Below are 15,653 nucleotides of genomic sequence, written 5' to 3' on the forward strand. Positions count from 1 at the left end.
TTACAACATGATCAATTTGATTACTTGTTCTTTGATCTGGAGACAGCCAGGTGCACTTATGAATATCGAGATGATTAAATCTGGTACTGCTAACTACCATGTTTTTTGCAGCTGCAAAGTCTATCAGCCTCATGTGACGCCTTTCCCAATCCATCGTATTTCCTGTATGGCAGTAATATCGGCCTTGTACTTTTCAAGTACGTCTGCCAATGCGAAGACTGCACCTTCTCTATAAAGAGTGCGAACATTCCAGGTGCAGATTCGCAGATCATGGTCCTTAAAACGTTTGCGGGGTTCGTCAACTTTAGAGGGGTTTGTTTTTCTTTTCTTTCGTTTTTTCATAGTAGGCTGTTTTTTTCTAGGGGAGGGTTACTAACCCGACGCCCAAACCCAAGTTTTTAACGTTCTTATGGGTGAACACGCGGCACATGTTAGCTCACTACCTTTAACGGGTGTTAAAGGCAGTTCCCCAGGTGACACCACGGGGAGGTCAGTGTCCACTTGAGATGAAAGAGGGACCAAGATAAATCCTGGGCTTTGCCATGTTAAAGCCAGTCAAGACCGTTGCTTGGTATCATTCATACCCTACGTCACCCAAACAATTTGGATTAACTTTAAACAATTTGGATTAAGATAGGAACGTCGAAAAGAAGATGTCAAGTTTCGATATAATGCTTTATCCTTTTCTAGATTCTATATAAGCGAATCCATGAACAGCTCTCACAACGCTTATTTCTAAAACCATGTCTTCTACGCCCTGTAAACATTGCAAGTACAACATTTGAGCATTGTATAATATCGATGTGTAATAGGTACTTAAAGTCCACCACCACCCTGCCCATTTTCTAGACTTCGATGTTCGTGTAAACAATTTATGTCATTTCCATCAGAAGGATTGGGCAGATCTCTGAAGCGGTTGCGTTGTTGTATCACTTAGGTAATCATTGAAGGTCAATTTTGTACATATTTCTAAGCTGCAGCCATTTCTTCACGTCTAATCGATTTCCTAAAAAACTTTCATTACATAATGTATTTTTGGTTTCTGTTATGAAATTGGACACAAAGCGTAGCTTTGAATGCAATGTGTTTATCACGTGCGAATAAACAAGTATTTGGATTGGCTCTAAATTGTTTGTTGTAAAATTAAATATAAATTGCCATTAATGAAATCATAATGTCTATAAAGTACGCAAGTTGAATGCTAATCAGGAATGCAAGAAAAGTGGGAAATGAATCGAAAAAGTCTTGGTTTGCAAGTCTCATATGCAGGCAGTGCGTCAATGGTACCGGAGAGAAGACGACGTGAAATGAATTGGAAATGTAGCAATAAAGAGTGAAAATGGGCAAAATTGTAGAGTTGGATAAATGGTAAATATTGTATGCGAATATGCGGCAGGTTGTTGGTTTATTATGCGCAGTGGATTCTTCTGGTTGCAAAATACCAAATTTTGTGCGTAGGCAAAGCTTGAACGAATGAGAGAAATGTCGATAAAGGTGGGTGTATAAAATTGTGCTCTTGCTTTGATAAGCATGTAACATTAAAAAAACGCTTTTCTCTATATATACACCACAATTTGCGGAACTGTTGTTTATTACAATTAAAGGGTTGGAGCTAAACCTTGACATCGTATAGGTGGTTTTCTGGCACTTTTAATTGGTACGACAACAGGTGTATACCAAGGATTTAAAAGTGTGCAACTGTAGATAGAAATCATGAGGATTACGCTGGTTTTGTTGTTCACTGTGATATTAGCATGTATCAATGCAGAGAAAGTTAGTAAGGGTGGAAGTGAAGGTGAAGCGTTAGAAGAAAACTACTCAAAGTCAGTCGAAGACAAAATTGAAGCTGATATAGTCGAGTCGGGCTCCAGCAAGAATGGTAAAGAAGTGCATAAGCGTGGGATATTTCATTATGGAACGGTAGCTTCTCATTCATCATGGCCTAGGTCGTACGCTGCTCATTACGGGTATGGTGTACATTTGCCTTCTTCGTACGCTGTAAGTCCGATTGCCGCAAGCCATATTCATGTTCCGGGATCAATAAAGTATCACAGTGGAATACATTATAGAGCTGTTGTCCCTGCTAGTGTTCCCGCTGTAAGTTCGACTGTCTTACCGGCCGTGTCGGCGTTGAGTTCAGTTCACTCGCACCAAGCTAATGTGCCATACGTCATCAGACCTGGTGGAGCAGTCGTGCAGTCTTACAGCGTAAATTACCCTCATCACAAAAGCATTGTTAAACCGGTTCATGCACATCCTGTAACCAACATTCAACCAATACATCATGTTCCAGCACAACCAATACAGCCTGCTGTCCAAGTAATTTATTGATATAAAGAAATATATAGTGAAGGTTAGGAAATGAGAATTGTTAATAATTTTATAATTTTACAGACATATGTGGAATCAACTCCCGTTGCTCAGCCGGTACCTTCTATTGGTGTAGTACCGCAATTGGCTACGGTTAATTTTGGTTCAGTTCTGCCACATTTTCAGGGTACGACAACGTTTGCAAATCCTCCAACATTTTCCGTAGTTGGTGAGGAGAGTGCTACACCTGTGGTTGTTCCAAATGTGCCGGTAGTCGCACCCCATCCACAACCTCCAAGTGATTTTTATCCACTTAACATTCAACCACCAATTGCACAACAGCCTCCAACATTTGTTAATTATAATCCAAATGTCCAAGTTCCCATGTTTGTTCCTGTTGGTGGAAGACCAAATCAGAACCAGCCAGAGTTCGGTAGCAATGAAGCAAGCCCTCAGATTCCAGTGCAACCAACAGTAGCTACTAAACCAGAACCTGAACTGCCAACTATTCAACCGGAACCCTCTCAACAGCCATGGAAGCCAGTCTTATATCAACCTCCATCCGTGCAAAGTGAAGCTAATCGTCCATCAAACACACTTTTGCCTCCTTACGGTAACATACCGGCAGAAGGTGAGTTTTTGTAGAATGTTAAATATTTGTACTTAATTGGTATTTTTATTCGCTTAGGTTATTTGCCACCCGCTCCCTCCGCAAACCAAAAACAACGTCAGCAATACAGTTACAGCAATAATTTGTTGGATCTTTCAGAAGTCGATATACAAAATATCTTCCAGCAAGCTAGTATAGCTTCTCAACATGACCACAATCATGCGCACGTACATCCTCATACTATTCACAAATATCACTCGCATTATTAGGCGCATGTAGTAATTTAACATATATGTATATATTTAAGGGTTTGTATATGTAAGATTTCAAAGTTATTTAAAGCATTTATTTATATTCAGGTATGTGATGGAAAACGATTCGACTCGTTTTGACATAAATCGAAATCGTATATCTATAATTTTGGTGAATATTTTAATGAAATCGAAAATGGATTTTAAAAATATTATTCAAATAAAAGGCGTTTGCGAAGCAAAACTATATATCGTCACCATAAATGCCGGAAGACGTAACCCACAAAAATAAAACTTTACAGGAGAAGCAAAAAACGTTATAAAATGAAATCGGTGTTATAAAATATTGAAATTTTTTAGTATCGTGTTTTAAGACAGAGAAGAAGTATATTTTTGGAAAAAAATTAATTTTTTTCCAGAATGTTAGAAGCTGTGTGGGTTACGTCTTTTGGTACTGTATTTTTCTGAAATGCTAAAAGACGTAACCCACAATCTATTGAGTATACATTTGAAGAAACTAGTATAAATGAAAGATTATAAACAAATTAGAAATGATTTATTGGTCTACGCGGTTAAGCGAACTTTAAACTAGCAATCTGACGGTGTTGGGTTCAATTCCCAGTCTTAACGTTGATATTTCAATGGACCACAATTAGGTGAACTGTCTATTCCAACCATCACTATAATTACCTATAATTTCAATTGTATTAGACGATATTAAATCTGGAATATTATATTTATTGTTGTATTTAAGTCCATTTATGTACAAAATATAGTTAATATAAATTAAGTGATATGTAGACATCGGATTTTAGCATGTTTTTTATTTCTTATCCGATTGGACTCAAATTTTGGATCTAGGCGTTTTGAGGGTCAATTTTTCGATATTTGGGGTCATATCAAAAACATGCAAAAAATATGCAAAATATGCAATAAATATGCTAATTATCCAGGTGTTTTTGACGAAAATCGTCAATTAAAATTAAAAAATCATCAAAAAAGCGTTCTAAATTAAGATTTTTGCCGTTTAACATAGTTTTTTGCAGACTATTATGTTATTGAGACTCTCCAGATATTCCGCCGCAGCAATAAATCTGGACTAATAAGACTTAAATCAGTTTTCACAAGGTGAGAAAATGTCAAATAACCCAGCATCCCTATTACAACATAAGTTGCTTCCTATATAAATGTAGGTATTGGAAAAATTTCAAAAACTCAATCAGAAATGTCAAAATCAACGTGTCCAAATATGGTGATAGTTTGTACTCGACCAACAAAGGAGCTAGAGTTAGTCATCGCAATTTTTGTTTAGATAAAAGCGCAATTTTTTCTAGTTTTTGGAAAAAGGGTTCGTTTTTAGCACAAAATGAGAAAAAGTACTATAGTACTATTTACGATTCCAGGTTCTGGATTATAACTATAATTAGAAGTATACGTTTTGAATATCCACATATTAGATTTGAATATATTTTATAGTGTTTAGTCCTTTATTCAGTATATGCAGACATTGCAGTATTGGCAATTTTTGTTCTTTGTGGTCAAAAAACTTCTTTGGAAAAATGTTCTAACTGCCGCTTTAATATTGATGACGTGGTTTTAGTCTAATGCACCAAAAATACATAATTTTATAATATCGATCTATATTGTACGCATACAACCGCTTAATGTAGAATTGGGAAATGTTCACTCCTCGGCGAAAAGTAATGCATTATTGTTATACCCATCCACGATGAATAATAAGCAAAATGAAGAACACCCAATGATTAGTGCAAAATGACATCACTCAGAAAAACCACACAACATCGTGGTAGTGGTAAAATAAGTCAAAAACCTTCGAATTATCTTTAACATGGCAAAACCACTCACATATTTCTGCTAGAAAAGCATTTGGAATGCTAAAAAATATAGTTCATTCATTCCTGCTACAGGAAAACAATTTTGATAACACAGTCGAAAAGTCATAACCCTTTTGTATATACAATTAATTAATTTATACCTGACCGTGTACTCGATAATTTGTACTAATTACCCTGCGTTTACAAATGCCAGTATTGGCAAGACAATAGAACAAATACAAACCTTTTTCACAAATAAATACATTTATAAATTTTTAAATATGTATAGAGAAAATTATGAATGTGTTGGTGAAAATGGTTTGTAACTTTGCTATTGTCTTGCCAATACTGTCTGTGTGTAAACGCCTAGTTATTACAAATGCTTAGAATTTTGACAGTTGTTTAATGGAGAAGTTGCTGAAAAAATTGTTTCAGCAACATTTAGTAAACATTATCGAGTACAAGGATATGACACCTTTTATAACACATTAGTCTTGTCGTCTAGGATATACATACATAAATAAATGAAGAAAAATATTCGCCGCAATATTGTCATTAAAGTTGCCAGAGGCAGTATACACCTAAAAGGCAACGATTTCAAGGAATCTTAATTTCCAAAAAAAAATGAAATTTCACATCTGTCCCGTGTTTTGCTTACATCCTAATGTAAACTTTAAAAACGTCATATTTCTAGCTCCGGATTATCGTATAGAAAAATCTCACTATTTTTTACACGTAGAGCACTTTTTACTTCTTAATTTCATTTAAAAGTTCTGTATTAGAAATTAGAATTTAAAAAATATTATTATATAACTACCACGAGTGATTTAATTTGATAATTCGGACACCGCCGAAACCTGTGGTGTAGGGATTATCGAGATTATACTGTATATATGTGGGCAATATCAAAAGCTGAATCGATTCTTACCAAAATAAACAGACATCGCGCTAGGGCCTGTACTTTGTTTTCAAAAAGACATAGCCAGATGGATAAGTGTGAATCTATGCAGATCATCAAAAGGAACTGTGGGTCTATTTCGTTTCCTTTTGCATGTTGCAAACTCATTCACTAAGACATAATATCCTTAGGGTATTAAAATATAGTAATCAGTGCAATCAGAAATAAAAATTCCGTGCCGAATTTGTTTCCTTTCCCCAATTTCACAATTTTTTATTTCCATATTTATGCCCAAAAAGGGATATTTTTGTCGATTCGGCTAGAATATGCCATAATGAAGCGAATCTAGTAGTTTTCAACTCTTAACAAATATTGATTTTAAAAGAATTTCACTTTCTAAAATTATTTTCCGTGCGGAAAATTCAGAGGGAAATATTTATCAGGCATGTGATGAATTTCGAATCGATTTGCAATGAAAACGATTTTCCCAAAACGAGTGAATTGTTTTTAGATGTGATGGGATCCGAATCGAATTTCAATTCCACGTTGTTTCAATTTCATTAAATTCCCACAAACAAAAAACGGACTGGTGATCCCTATTCTGGAGTTGAAAAAAGAAAAATAGAAAGAAAAAACACTTTTTTAGTCTTGGCGATGGCAAAAGCCGAAAAAATTTAATAACAAATAAAATAAATTAGTGGTCTTGTTTAAATTGGCCTATATGGAAGTTTAGTGTGGAAATTCTTGTCCAATTACATGAGGAGAACTTTACAAACAGTGCAAACAACATATTAAGCGGATGTCTTCACTATCTAGAGGAAAGAAACATGTTCAAAGTAGATTTTTTGATCCGTGTTTTTTTTATCGAAATATACAGGTATGTGATGAATTCCGAATCGATTTGGGATAAAAACGATTTGCCCAAAACGAGTTAATCGTATTTAGATGTGACGGAAACCGCATCGAATTTCAATTCCACGTTGTTTCAATTTCATTAAATTCCCCCAAACAAAAAACAGACTAGTGACCCCAAATCCTCAGATGAAAGCGGCATACAATTGTTTTGTTGTGGCGAAAGCAAAAACCGAAATAAGTTTTCTGAAGAATAAGATAAATGTGTGTTCTTATTTAAATGGGCCTATATGGAAGCTTGGTGAGGGAATACTTGTGCTATTACATGATGAGAACTACAAACAGTGCATAACAACATATTAAGCGGGTGCCTTCACCAGTTTGGAGAAAACACAGATGTTAAAAGTACATTTTTTGTTCTATGCTTTTTTTATCAAAATATCAAAAATTTTCTCAACAAAATATGCCAAAAGTAGGGAAAATAAATCGAAATTTATCTATTCTCTAAACGAGCTTACATTTCAACCCTTTTCTCCTAAAAATCTCTCAAAATTCATTACATCGTTTATAAATCGACCACAAAAATATGACCGTTTTCAAAACGAGAAAAACAAACGATTATCGGATTATATCACACCCTTTTTTGATCAAATTTCCATAGAACACAATGGAATGTGAAACCGATATCGAAAACAATTCGAGATCGAAAAATGTACATGCATCACACCTACAATCGTTTTCGACTCGTTTTGAAATCGAAATCGATTTTCATCACATACCTGATAAAATATTTTCTTAACAAAATATACTAAATATAAGGCAAATAAATGTATATTTATCTATTCTATATCCGTGCTTAAATTTCAAGCTTTTTTCCTAAAAAAATATCAAAATTCATTACATCGTTTATAAATCGACCACAAAAATATGACCGTTTTCAAAACGAGAAAAATAAACGATTATCGAATTACATCACACGTCTTTTTCATCAATTTTTCCATAGAACAAAATGGAATATGAAACCGATATCGAAAACATTTCGATGTCGGAAAATGTACATGCATCACACATGCATTCGTTTTTGACTCGTTTTGAGCTCGAAATCGATTTCCATCACATACCTGTATGATTGCCCTGTATATGTTTTTATTGCTCTGTTCCAGAACCTGCAAGAAGCTACTATTTTTTACTACGGTAATATTTTTTCCTTTATGTTACCGGAAAAAATAGAAAAAATTAGAAGATTCTTGCAGTACTGGAACAGACCATATATGTTGTATGTTTTTAGTAAAATATGAAAGATGTTTGGTCTGTTCCAGAACCTGCAAGAAGCTACTATTTTTTACTACGATAACATTTTTTCCTTTATGTTATCGGAAAAAATAGTAAAAATTAGTAGATTAGTAGATAGTCTTATGCCATGTTCATACTAGAATTTGAATCACGTAGTTCGTTCTCATAATTACGTACACGAATTAACCCGTTCATACGACATGGTACACAATTCATAGCAACATGATTCATATTTTCATACTTTTTATTTTCTGATTTTAAAGAAAGTTTCGTCCAAAAGACAAGTAAAATTAATTGATATGAACTGAAAAACTATTTGTCCTTCTTTCAGATATCTATTTAATATTTAATTACATTATTTTCATTCATCTTTTCTATTTTTCTCACAATTTTGGTGTTTTCAGCAAAGAAAAATATTTTTCTATTTTCAAAATTATCGAGAGAGAGACCTGCCAAAATAACTTTTTGGTATACAGACTTTCTGGCAGGAATTTGATTTTTGTTTTTAAATTTGTACGCGAATTTGAAACGATGGACAAGAAATCGTAATTTGGGGTCGAACAACGAATAGAGAACGAATTACCGTCAGTCTGAACAAGGCATTAATTTCTAGCCCATTTGTTATTCAGTCAGACAATTTTGGCCGAGCAGAAACTATCAACATATTTGGATACGTTCATTTTGATATTTCTGATTGAGTTTTTGAACAAATTTGTATTAGAAAGCAACTTATGTTGTAATAAGAAGGCTGGGTTATAGGACATTTTCTAAGTCTTTTAGTCCAGATTTATTGCTGTGGCGGAATAATAATTAATAACATAATAATCTGCTAAGAAATCGACGTTTAACGACAATAAACTTAATTTAGAACACTTTTTAATGACTTTCCAAATTTAATTTGACGATTTTCGTCAAAAAAATTTGTTGCATATTTTGTGCATATGCAAAATATGCAAAAAAATAAAAAATATGAGCCTGTCATTACATTCAGTTTTCTTCAAAACGAATTTTGGTCCAATCAGGATTTTCATATCTTTATTAATAAAAAATATGCAAATATGCAAAATCCGATGTCTAGTGATATGTAATAGTTTAAATGTAACTTTTAATTGTCATAAGGAATGTTGTCATTAAAGTAATGACAATCACTTGGAATTAAGCGTTTTAAATCTTGCAGGGGGGTTACTCTGTATCGCGATGCGTAAGAAAAATTGTACCGAATCCAGTAATTGGTACTCTCTAATGCGTTTTCGCATCTCCTTTCGCATCTAATTTTCGCAAATCTGGTATCACCGCACTCTGTAATACGAAAGCGTATGTCAAACTCGTGCGATAAGCGCAAATATCTTGCGTTAACAAAATATCAAACGCAAAAGAAACGAATCATATAATTTATCACAATTAAATGCTTGTATTTATATCAGAATTGTTTATTCTTTTAGGGAAATGTTGTTAAAATGTTGACGTATAATTTAATAAATTATTATTAAAAAAATCAAATTACAATTATTAATCATTTACGGCATTGGAAAGTACTCTTCGTCGAGTCTCATATTTCATAGGTTTTAGTTATAGTGGTGATACAAGTGAAAATGTTAAGACCCATATCTCGGGAAGTATAGACTTAGCTATGGAAAATTAAATATCGTTATAATCAGGGTACCAAGGGCTACCTATGGTAAAAATTTCAGATCCATCCGAGAGGTGCTTCTAAACAACACTTGTTCCAAATTCTTTATTTGTCACCCAAAGTAGTAGGCAATGCTTATTTTTCACTGTTTTTTTATAAATCATAAAAACACTTGTTATAGTTAAATGGAATATTGTTTTGAGGACCAATAGCAGCAAGAGATTTACAATACATTAGTTGTCTAAATGTACATAACCGCATCTTTATTGAGACGAAACATTTTTTTCTCCGTTCCGCCACCGAATCCATAATTATTTTTTTTTTTTTGTTATAAACGAATAGCAAGTTTTAAAAACGCACGTACCGAACAAAAATGTTTTTAAAATGTTCTTTATTTACAATTTTTTGAAATTTCTTTTTCTCATTCTTCGTTATTGTTTACATTGTGCAGCCAGCGTTGCCATATTTTCAATTTATTTTGCGAAAGCGTTTGCGTTTGTGATACAGAGTACCAAATTGTACTCTTAACGCATTTAACTTTCGCATCGCTATACAGAGTAACCCCCCAGAGGTGTTGAAATTTCTTTTTTCATCTGAGGAGGATCATCCAGGAGGATTATACTGCTAGGATTAAAAGCCAATGCTCGCAGTGACTGTAGGATCTCCTGTCTTTTTGTATAAGTAAACCAATACAGAAAATTTGCGTTTTTCTCTGGACAATCAGTTGATCTCCATTAAACCATGGGCTGGTTGACAGCCTAATCGTATCCGTCTTTAAAGAATACATCTTTGTACTAGAACTACGTGAATTTTTAGCATATACACGTTTTCGTATCAACGCCTCAAATTTTAACATATGGTTAACATATTGTTTTCCATATGTGCGTTTTAGATGTTTATTTAAATCAGGACATAGGTCTTCTGTCATCATCTTCAGTTATTTCAATTATTGATTTTTTCTGTAAGACCAGTAAAAACCGTCTAAAGTCAAAGTTATTGCTTTAAAAATTAACTTAAAGAATGGTCTTTGTGATTTTTGAAAGAAGCTACCATTCTTGAGATATCGTCACCTAAGAGTCAAATTACACATATGGAGAAATAAGCCGAGTAAGAGACAAAACTGTTAATGTAACTACACCATGTGATAGGTATTTCCATAAGCTTTCATACGTTACCCATTTCGTAGTAATCGGTTTAGTAGAACCGGGTCTAACCCGGTTTTGAACCTAGGCTTTCGGGTCAAATAACCGGTTAACCGAATCCGCCCCGTGGAAATTATACATTAACTCAATAAGCCCTCCCTCTATTATATACCATTTCGATTCTGCAAATCGAGTCGATTCGGTTTTCACCACATATCCGATTGATATAAACTGGTAGCGCATGCTACTGCTAATAAAGAAATTTATAGAATGTTGATTGTTTTAAAACGCAACTAAATTTGGTGATCAGCTATAATATTCCGTGTACTGCGGACATTGTATCCATTGTATGGTGGAAATGACCTACATTCTTTCATTCCGTGTGATATGTTAGTAAATATCTATTTTTTCTGAGGATCTTGTGTATTTGGATAAGCCGTTCAATAAATATCAACTAGTCTATTCTCTTACTGTTAATTTAAGGCATAAACTTTTAGAGAAAATAGTTTAGAAAGTGGTGGAAATGACCTACATTCTTTCATTCCGTGTGATATGTTAGTAAATATCTATTTTTTCTGAGGATCTTGTGTATTTGGATAAGCCGTTCAATAAATATCAACTAGTCTATTTTCTTACTGTTAATTGAAGGCATAAACTTTTAGAGGAAATAGTTTAGAAAGTTGTGGAAATGACCTACATTCTTTCATTCCGTGTGATATTTTCATAAATAGCTATTATTTTCCTACGATCTTGTGCATTTGGATAAGCCGTTCAATAAATATCAACTAGTCTATTCTCTTACTGTTAATTGAAGGCATAAACTTTTAGAGAAAATAGTTTAGAAAGTGGTGGAAATGACCTACATTCTTTCATTCCGTGTGATATGTTAGTAAATATCTATTTTTTCTGAGGATCTTGTGTATTTGGATAAGCCGTTCAATAAATATCAACTAGTCTATTTTCTTACTGTTAATTGAAGGCATAAACTTTTAGAGGAAATAGTTTAGAAAGTTGTGGAAATGACCTACATTCTTTCATTCCGTGTGATATTTTCATAAATAGCTATTATTTTCCTACGATCTTGTGCATTTGGATAAGCCGTTCAATAAATATCAACTAGTCTTGTTTATAGCTTATCGTAAATAGTTTGCTGTTTTATTTGGGGAAACTATTATGTGTGTGAAATAAAAACATTTAAAATTATAGATGATTCTAACGCTAAAATAAAAAATATTACATTATTTAGACAGATAAATTAAACTCTATTTCAAATCCCGCTTGCCTAACTTTGCTAGAAATGCAACGCTAGCAATCGTGATCAAAAAAAGTTGATATTTCTTTTGATGACAAATATTTTGCTTATTTTAATTTCATTGATGGATAGCTGTGTCTGTTCCGTTTTAATGAAAATAAAAATTCTTAATAATATATTGGGGGTTTTAAGATTGTTGTGTTGTAAACTGTTTTTTCTTCCTTTATAATAAACAAGCGCTTTAATAGTTATCCTAAACTAAGTATGCGGTTTTGTCTTTTTAGCGCTCATCTGTTGGTTGATTTTACTTTTGTTCTTTGTATAATTATTATTGATGCGGATTTAACACTTCTGCAAATTCTATAATATTATTTAGTCACTACGAATTTTCTTCATTTCTGGTTGTGCCGAATCCTCTAACGATGATTCATCCGCGCAGTTGAGTGTCCTTTTCTGGCCTAAAATTGTGGCAGCAGTAGCACATGTTCCGCTATGAGTAGTAGAATCATTAGCTACGAAATCAAGAATGAATGGAAATTAGTTTCTTATATTTTCTTCATGTACCAAAAGCGTTATTACCTGTGTGATGATTAGTTAGAGATGATGTGTCTTCATCATCGACTTCGGAATCACGCAAGCAGTTACTGTTGCTGTTTTCTCCATCTAAACCTGCTGCTGAAGCTGCAACCAAAAGTGCACCATTTCCGTTTGATGTTGTTGGATTATTAATATCTGCCTCTTTTTGTTGTAGTGAGATATTTTTCACCGCCTTGACTGCAACTGGTGGTTCCATATTGCTTTCGGAGTCGGATGCCAATGGCGTTCCAACAGGAGCTTCCTCTCCATCATCTGAATTTGTAGTTACTGTTGTTTGTGTAGTATTTTCATCAAGAATAGGTTCCTGCGAGGAATCATTTGATACAAAATTAGAATCGCCATCCTGAGGTGTGGGGTTTGTATTTTCATTTTCAGATTCAGTAGCAATATTGGTTGATTCAACACGACCTTATAAAAAGACATACATGAATATTATTGAACACTATTCCTTTACAAATATAAGGAATTAAGAAAATTTATGGGAATTTCATCTTACCTGCACTATCGTCGTCAGCATCGTTAGTATCGTCACTTCCAACATTTCGCACATTGACATTCTCTGAACTGCCATTAATCTTTTTTGCAGCTGAACAACCTCCACCCTTTCCGCTGGGCATTTCATCCAGTAATTCGGGACTCAAATCATTGGCGACATAATGAGCCCACAATGCCAACTCAACCCTATGAGGTGACCAAACTGGCTTATCACCGCCAGCCTGCGCATTTAGACGTGTGACAGTCGATTGTATATGTTGAACAAAATTGAGATATTCCTTTGTCGTATAGTCTATACCTTCAATTTCTGGAATGGCCATAAGACACTCATCTGCCATAAATGGAGCAGAGTCGGGACATGCCGCTGCCAATAGTGCTGAAGCCATAGTTGTGCCGACGCCCTTCAAGTTTGATAGCGCCGTAATAGCCTGCTCCAAGTTAGGCAATTTGCGAAAAGCCTTTTTCGTCTCCTGTACCACTGCTCGAGGTGTATTTACTTTAACAAGATAGTTAAGCTGAGGATAAAATTTCCCACGCGCCTGTTTCCACTTCATTGTCTGGACTAATTCATCGTAAACCATATGTGCATCCTTCCCTCGCTCCTTTATAAGTTTTGGCAGAACGTTTTGATACCATTCGTCCAATCGAATTAATTCCTGAGGTTTTTTATTGCGCTTTTCTGCTTTCAACTTTAACACTTCTGGATACAATTTGTAGCAATAGTCGAATTGCTCTGTTGTGCCATTTTCAAAGAAGGAAGCCGTATCTTTGCCGGTATTAGCCATGTTTACTACTATTTCACTGCTGCAAATTGTTTTAATAGACGACACAAAATATAGTGATGAGCAAAAATATGTAACACCAGAAGGACACAAACTCGAAATAAAGCAAACAGACAATAAAAGGCAGCGTACAATAAAACTAACGACGAATACGAAATGACAGATGGCTTTTCAAACGAAGATATAAACTACATTCGTTTGTTGTTGCTTCTATTTAATGGCGGCTCGTAGTTTGTGTAGAGAAGACAAGCACAGAAAAATCAAGCTACCCAGCTTAAAATGTTGAGCTCTCTTGGATGTAATGCGGTCGATGATAAATGCTTCTTTTTTTCTGCCTGCTGCTTTAGTACAAATTCGTTGATGGTGGTGGTTGCTTGTCTGTATATCACAGAATCACTCACACAAACATATGCGTCTTGTATTTTAGTGGCAGCTGCGATGTTTGTGCGGCACTTCTGATGACTTTTTTCGCATGTATGTGTTCGTTTCAAATGGCTATGTGTATGCTATTGTGTTGGTATCGCTGATAATGAAGGCTTGAAACTTAAAATCTTTCGGGGAGTTGAGTTCTCTTTTCGTTTACCTAAGCAGGTATTCTTCAAGTGTATTTCCCGTTGCTTAATATTTTCTCTAGAAACGATTTAAAGGCACCACAAATCTCCCTTCTGCGTGACAATACTAAACCAATAATGAAAATGCTTATCCAGGGATCTATACACACATCGGTAAAATTTTCTTTGCCGACCATTTTATAGATGTCGGCGATAAAATGCATTTCCACTATGCATCCACAAATACATAATCTGGTAACTCTTCTAAGACCTCCAAAATAATAGGTGTGTTCGTTTAATCAGTAATTTTACAAGTCCAGCAACTTCATGGGCATGGTACAAATACACTGGTAGCTGCATCGGCAATTGTTGGCAACATAAGATGTCAAAATTTGACATCAATTCAATGCAATTGACACATAATGTTACCATCAGCTGGCATGATAATGCTACCTATATTATTGTACCATGCTAATGGGTACTTTACACGATATGTTAAGGATATATTACACCATATGCTTTTTCACATGTATGTAGTCACTTTGGGTATACTACCCAGCAAAAAGTTTGCATCCGCGGATGCAGTTGAATCACTACAAGTGTACGGTACATTTGCCGTTGGAGTACATCTTTTCCTATGAATTCACTTAAGGCCTGCGTACATAAGCTGCCTTGCCTGCTTACCTTGCTTACTTCTGATAAAAGAATAAAAAAGAAGAGGGCAACCCAGTTCGAAATTTGCTCGGCCTTCTTTATTCTTTTATTTTTATTATGTCAGAAATGAAGCAGGAAAGCAAGGCAACCAGGCAAGGCAGTTTATGTACGCAGGCCTTTATGAATTTTACAAGAGAGCGCGCAGCTAGGATGCTGCACACAGCACACAGCTAGGATGCACTCCCTTTTCGGTCCAAATCACTGCTTAAGATGCAGTGCATTGGATTGAATTTATATGCGTTCTTCGGATTGCATTTTTAATCAGTCTAAAGATGCGATTAAAATGCAAGCTATTGCGAAATATCCATGGTACAATAAGAAAGGTAGATGCATCGGCGAATTGCTACAACAAAGCAACTTTTTTGTAATGTAAACTGTCAAAATTTTCGCCAAATGGTCTCTTGTTGTCTCTTTTTATCGCTTGTGTTTGTCTATAAAGTG

General features: G+C 34.7%; 2 protein-coding genes across 2 annotated transcripts; one reads left to right on the forward strand and one right to left on the reverse strand.

The window, feature by feature from the left end:
• The first annotated feature begins 950 nt into the window (after positions 1–950).
• On the forward strand, positions 951–3,980 carry LOC141397563 (uncharacterized). Its single transcript, XM_073973996.1, has 4 exons — positions 951–1,494; positions 1,605–2,319; positions 2,395–2,941; positions 2,999–3,980. The coding sequence occupies exons 2-4, from the start codon at positions 1,714–1,716 to the stop codon at positions 3,187–3,189; spliced, it is 1,344 nt and encodes a 447-aa protein (XP_073830097.1). The 5' UTR covers positions 951–1,494; positions 1,605–1,713; the 3' UTR covers positions 3,190–3,980.
• A 7,966-nt stretch (positions 3,981–11,946) lies between these two features.
• Positions 11,947–14,718, reverse strand: LOC141396623 (uncharacterized). Its single transcript, XM_073972235.1, has 3 exons — positions 13,167–14,718; positions 12,653–13,078; positions 11,947–12,585 (listed from the first exon to the last, which is right to left on the reverse strand). Exons 1-3 carry the CDS (start codon positions 13,948–13,950, stop codon positions 12,446–12,448), a joined length of 1,350 nt encoding a protein of 449 aa, XP_073828336.1. The 5' UTR covers positions 13,951–14,718; the 3' UTR covers positions 11,947–12,445.
• Positions 14,719–15,653: the final 935 nt, after the last annotated feature.

This window comes from Musca autumnalis, unplaced genomic scaffold, assembly GCF_047663935.1.
Source record: "Musca autumnalis isolate F117 unplaced genomic scaffold, ASM4766393v1 scaffold_3, whole genome shotgun sequence".
Classification (NCBI taxonomy): Eukaryota; Metazoa; Arthropoda; class Insecta; order Diptera; family Muscidae; genus Musca; species Musca autumnalis.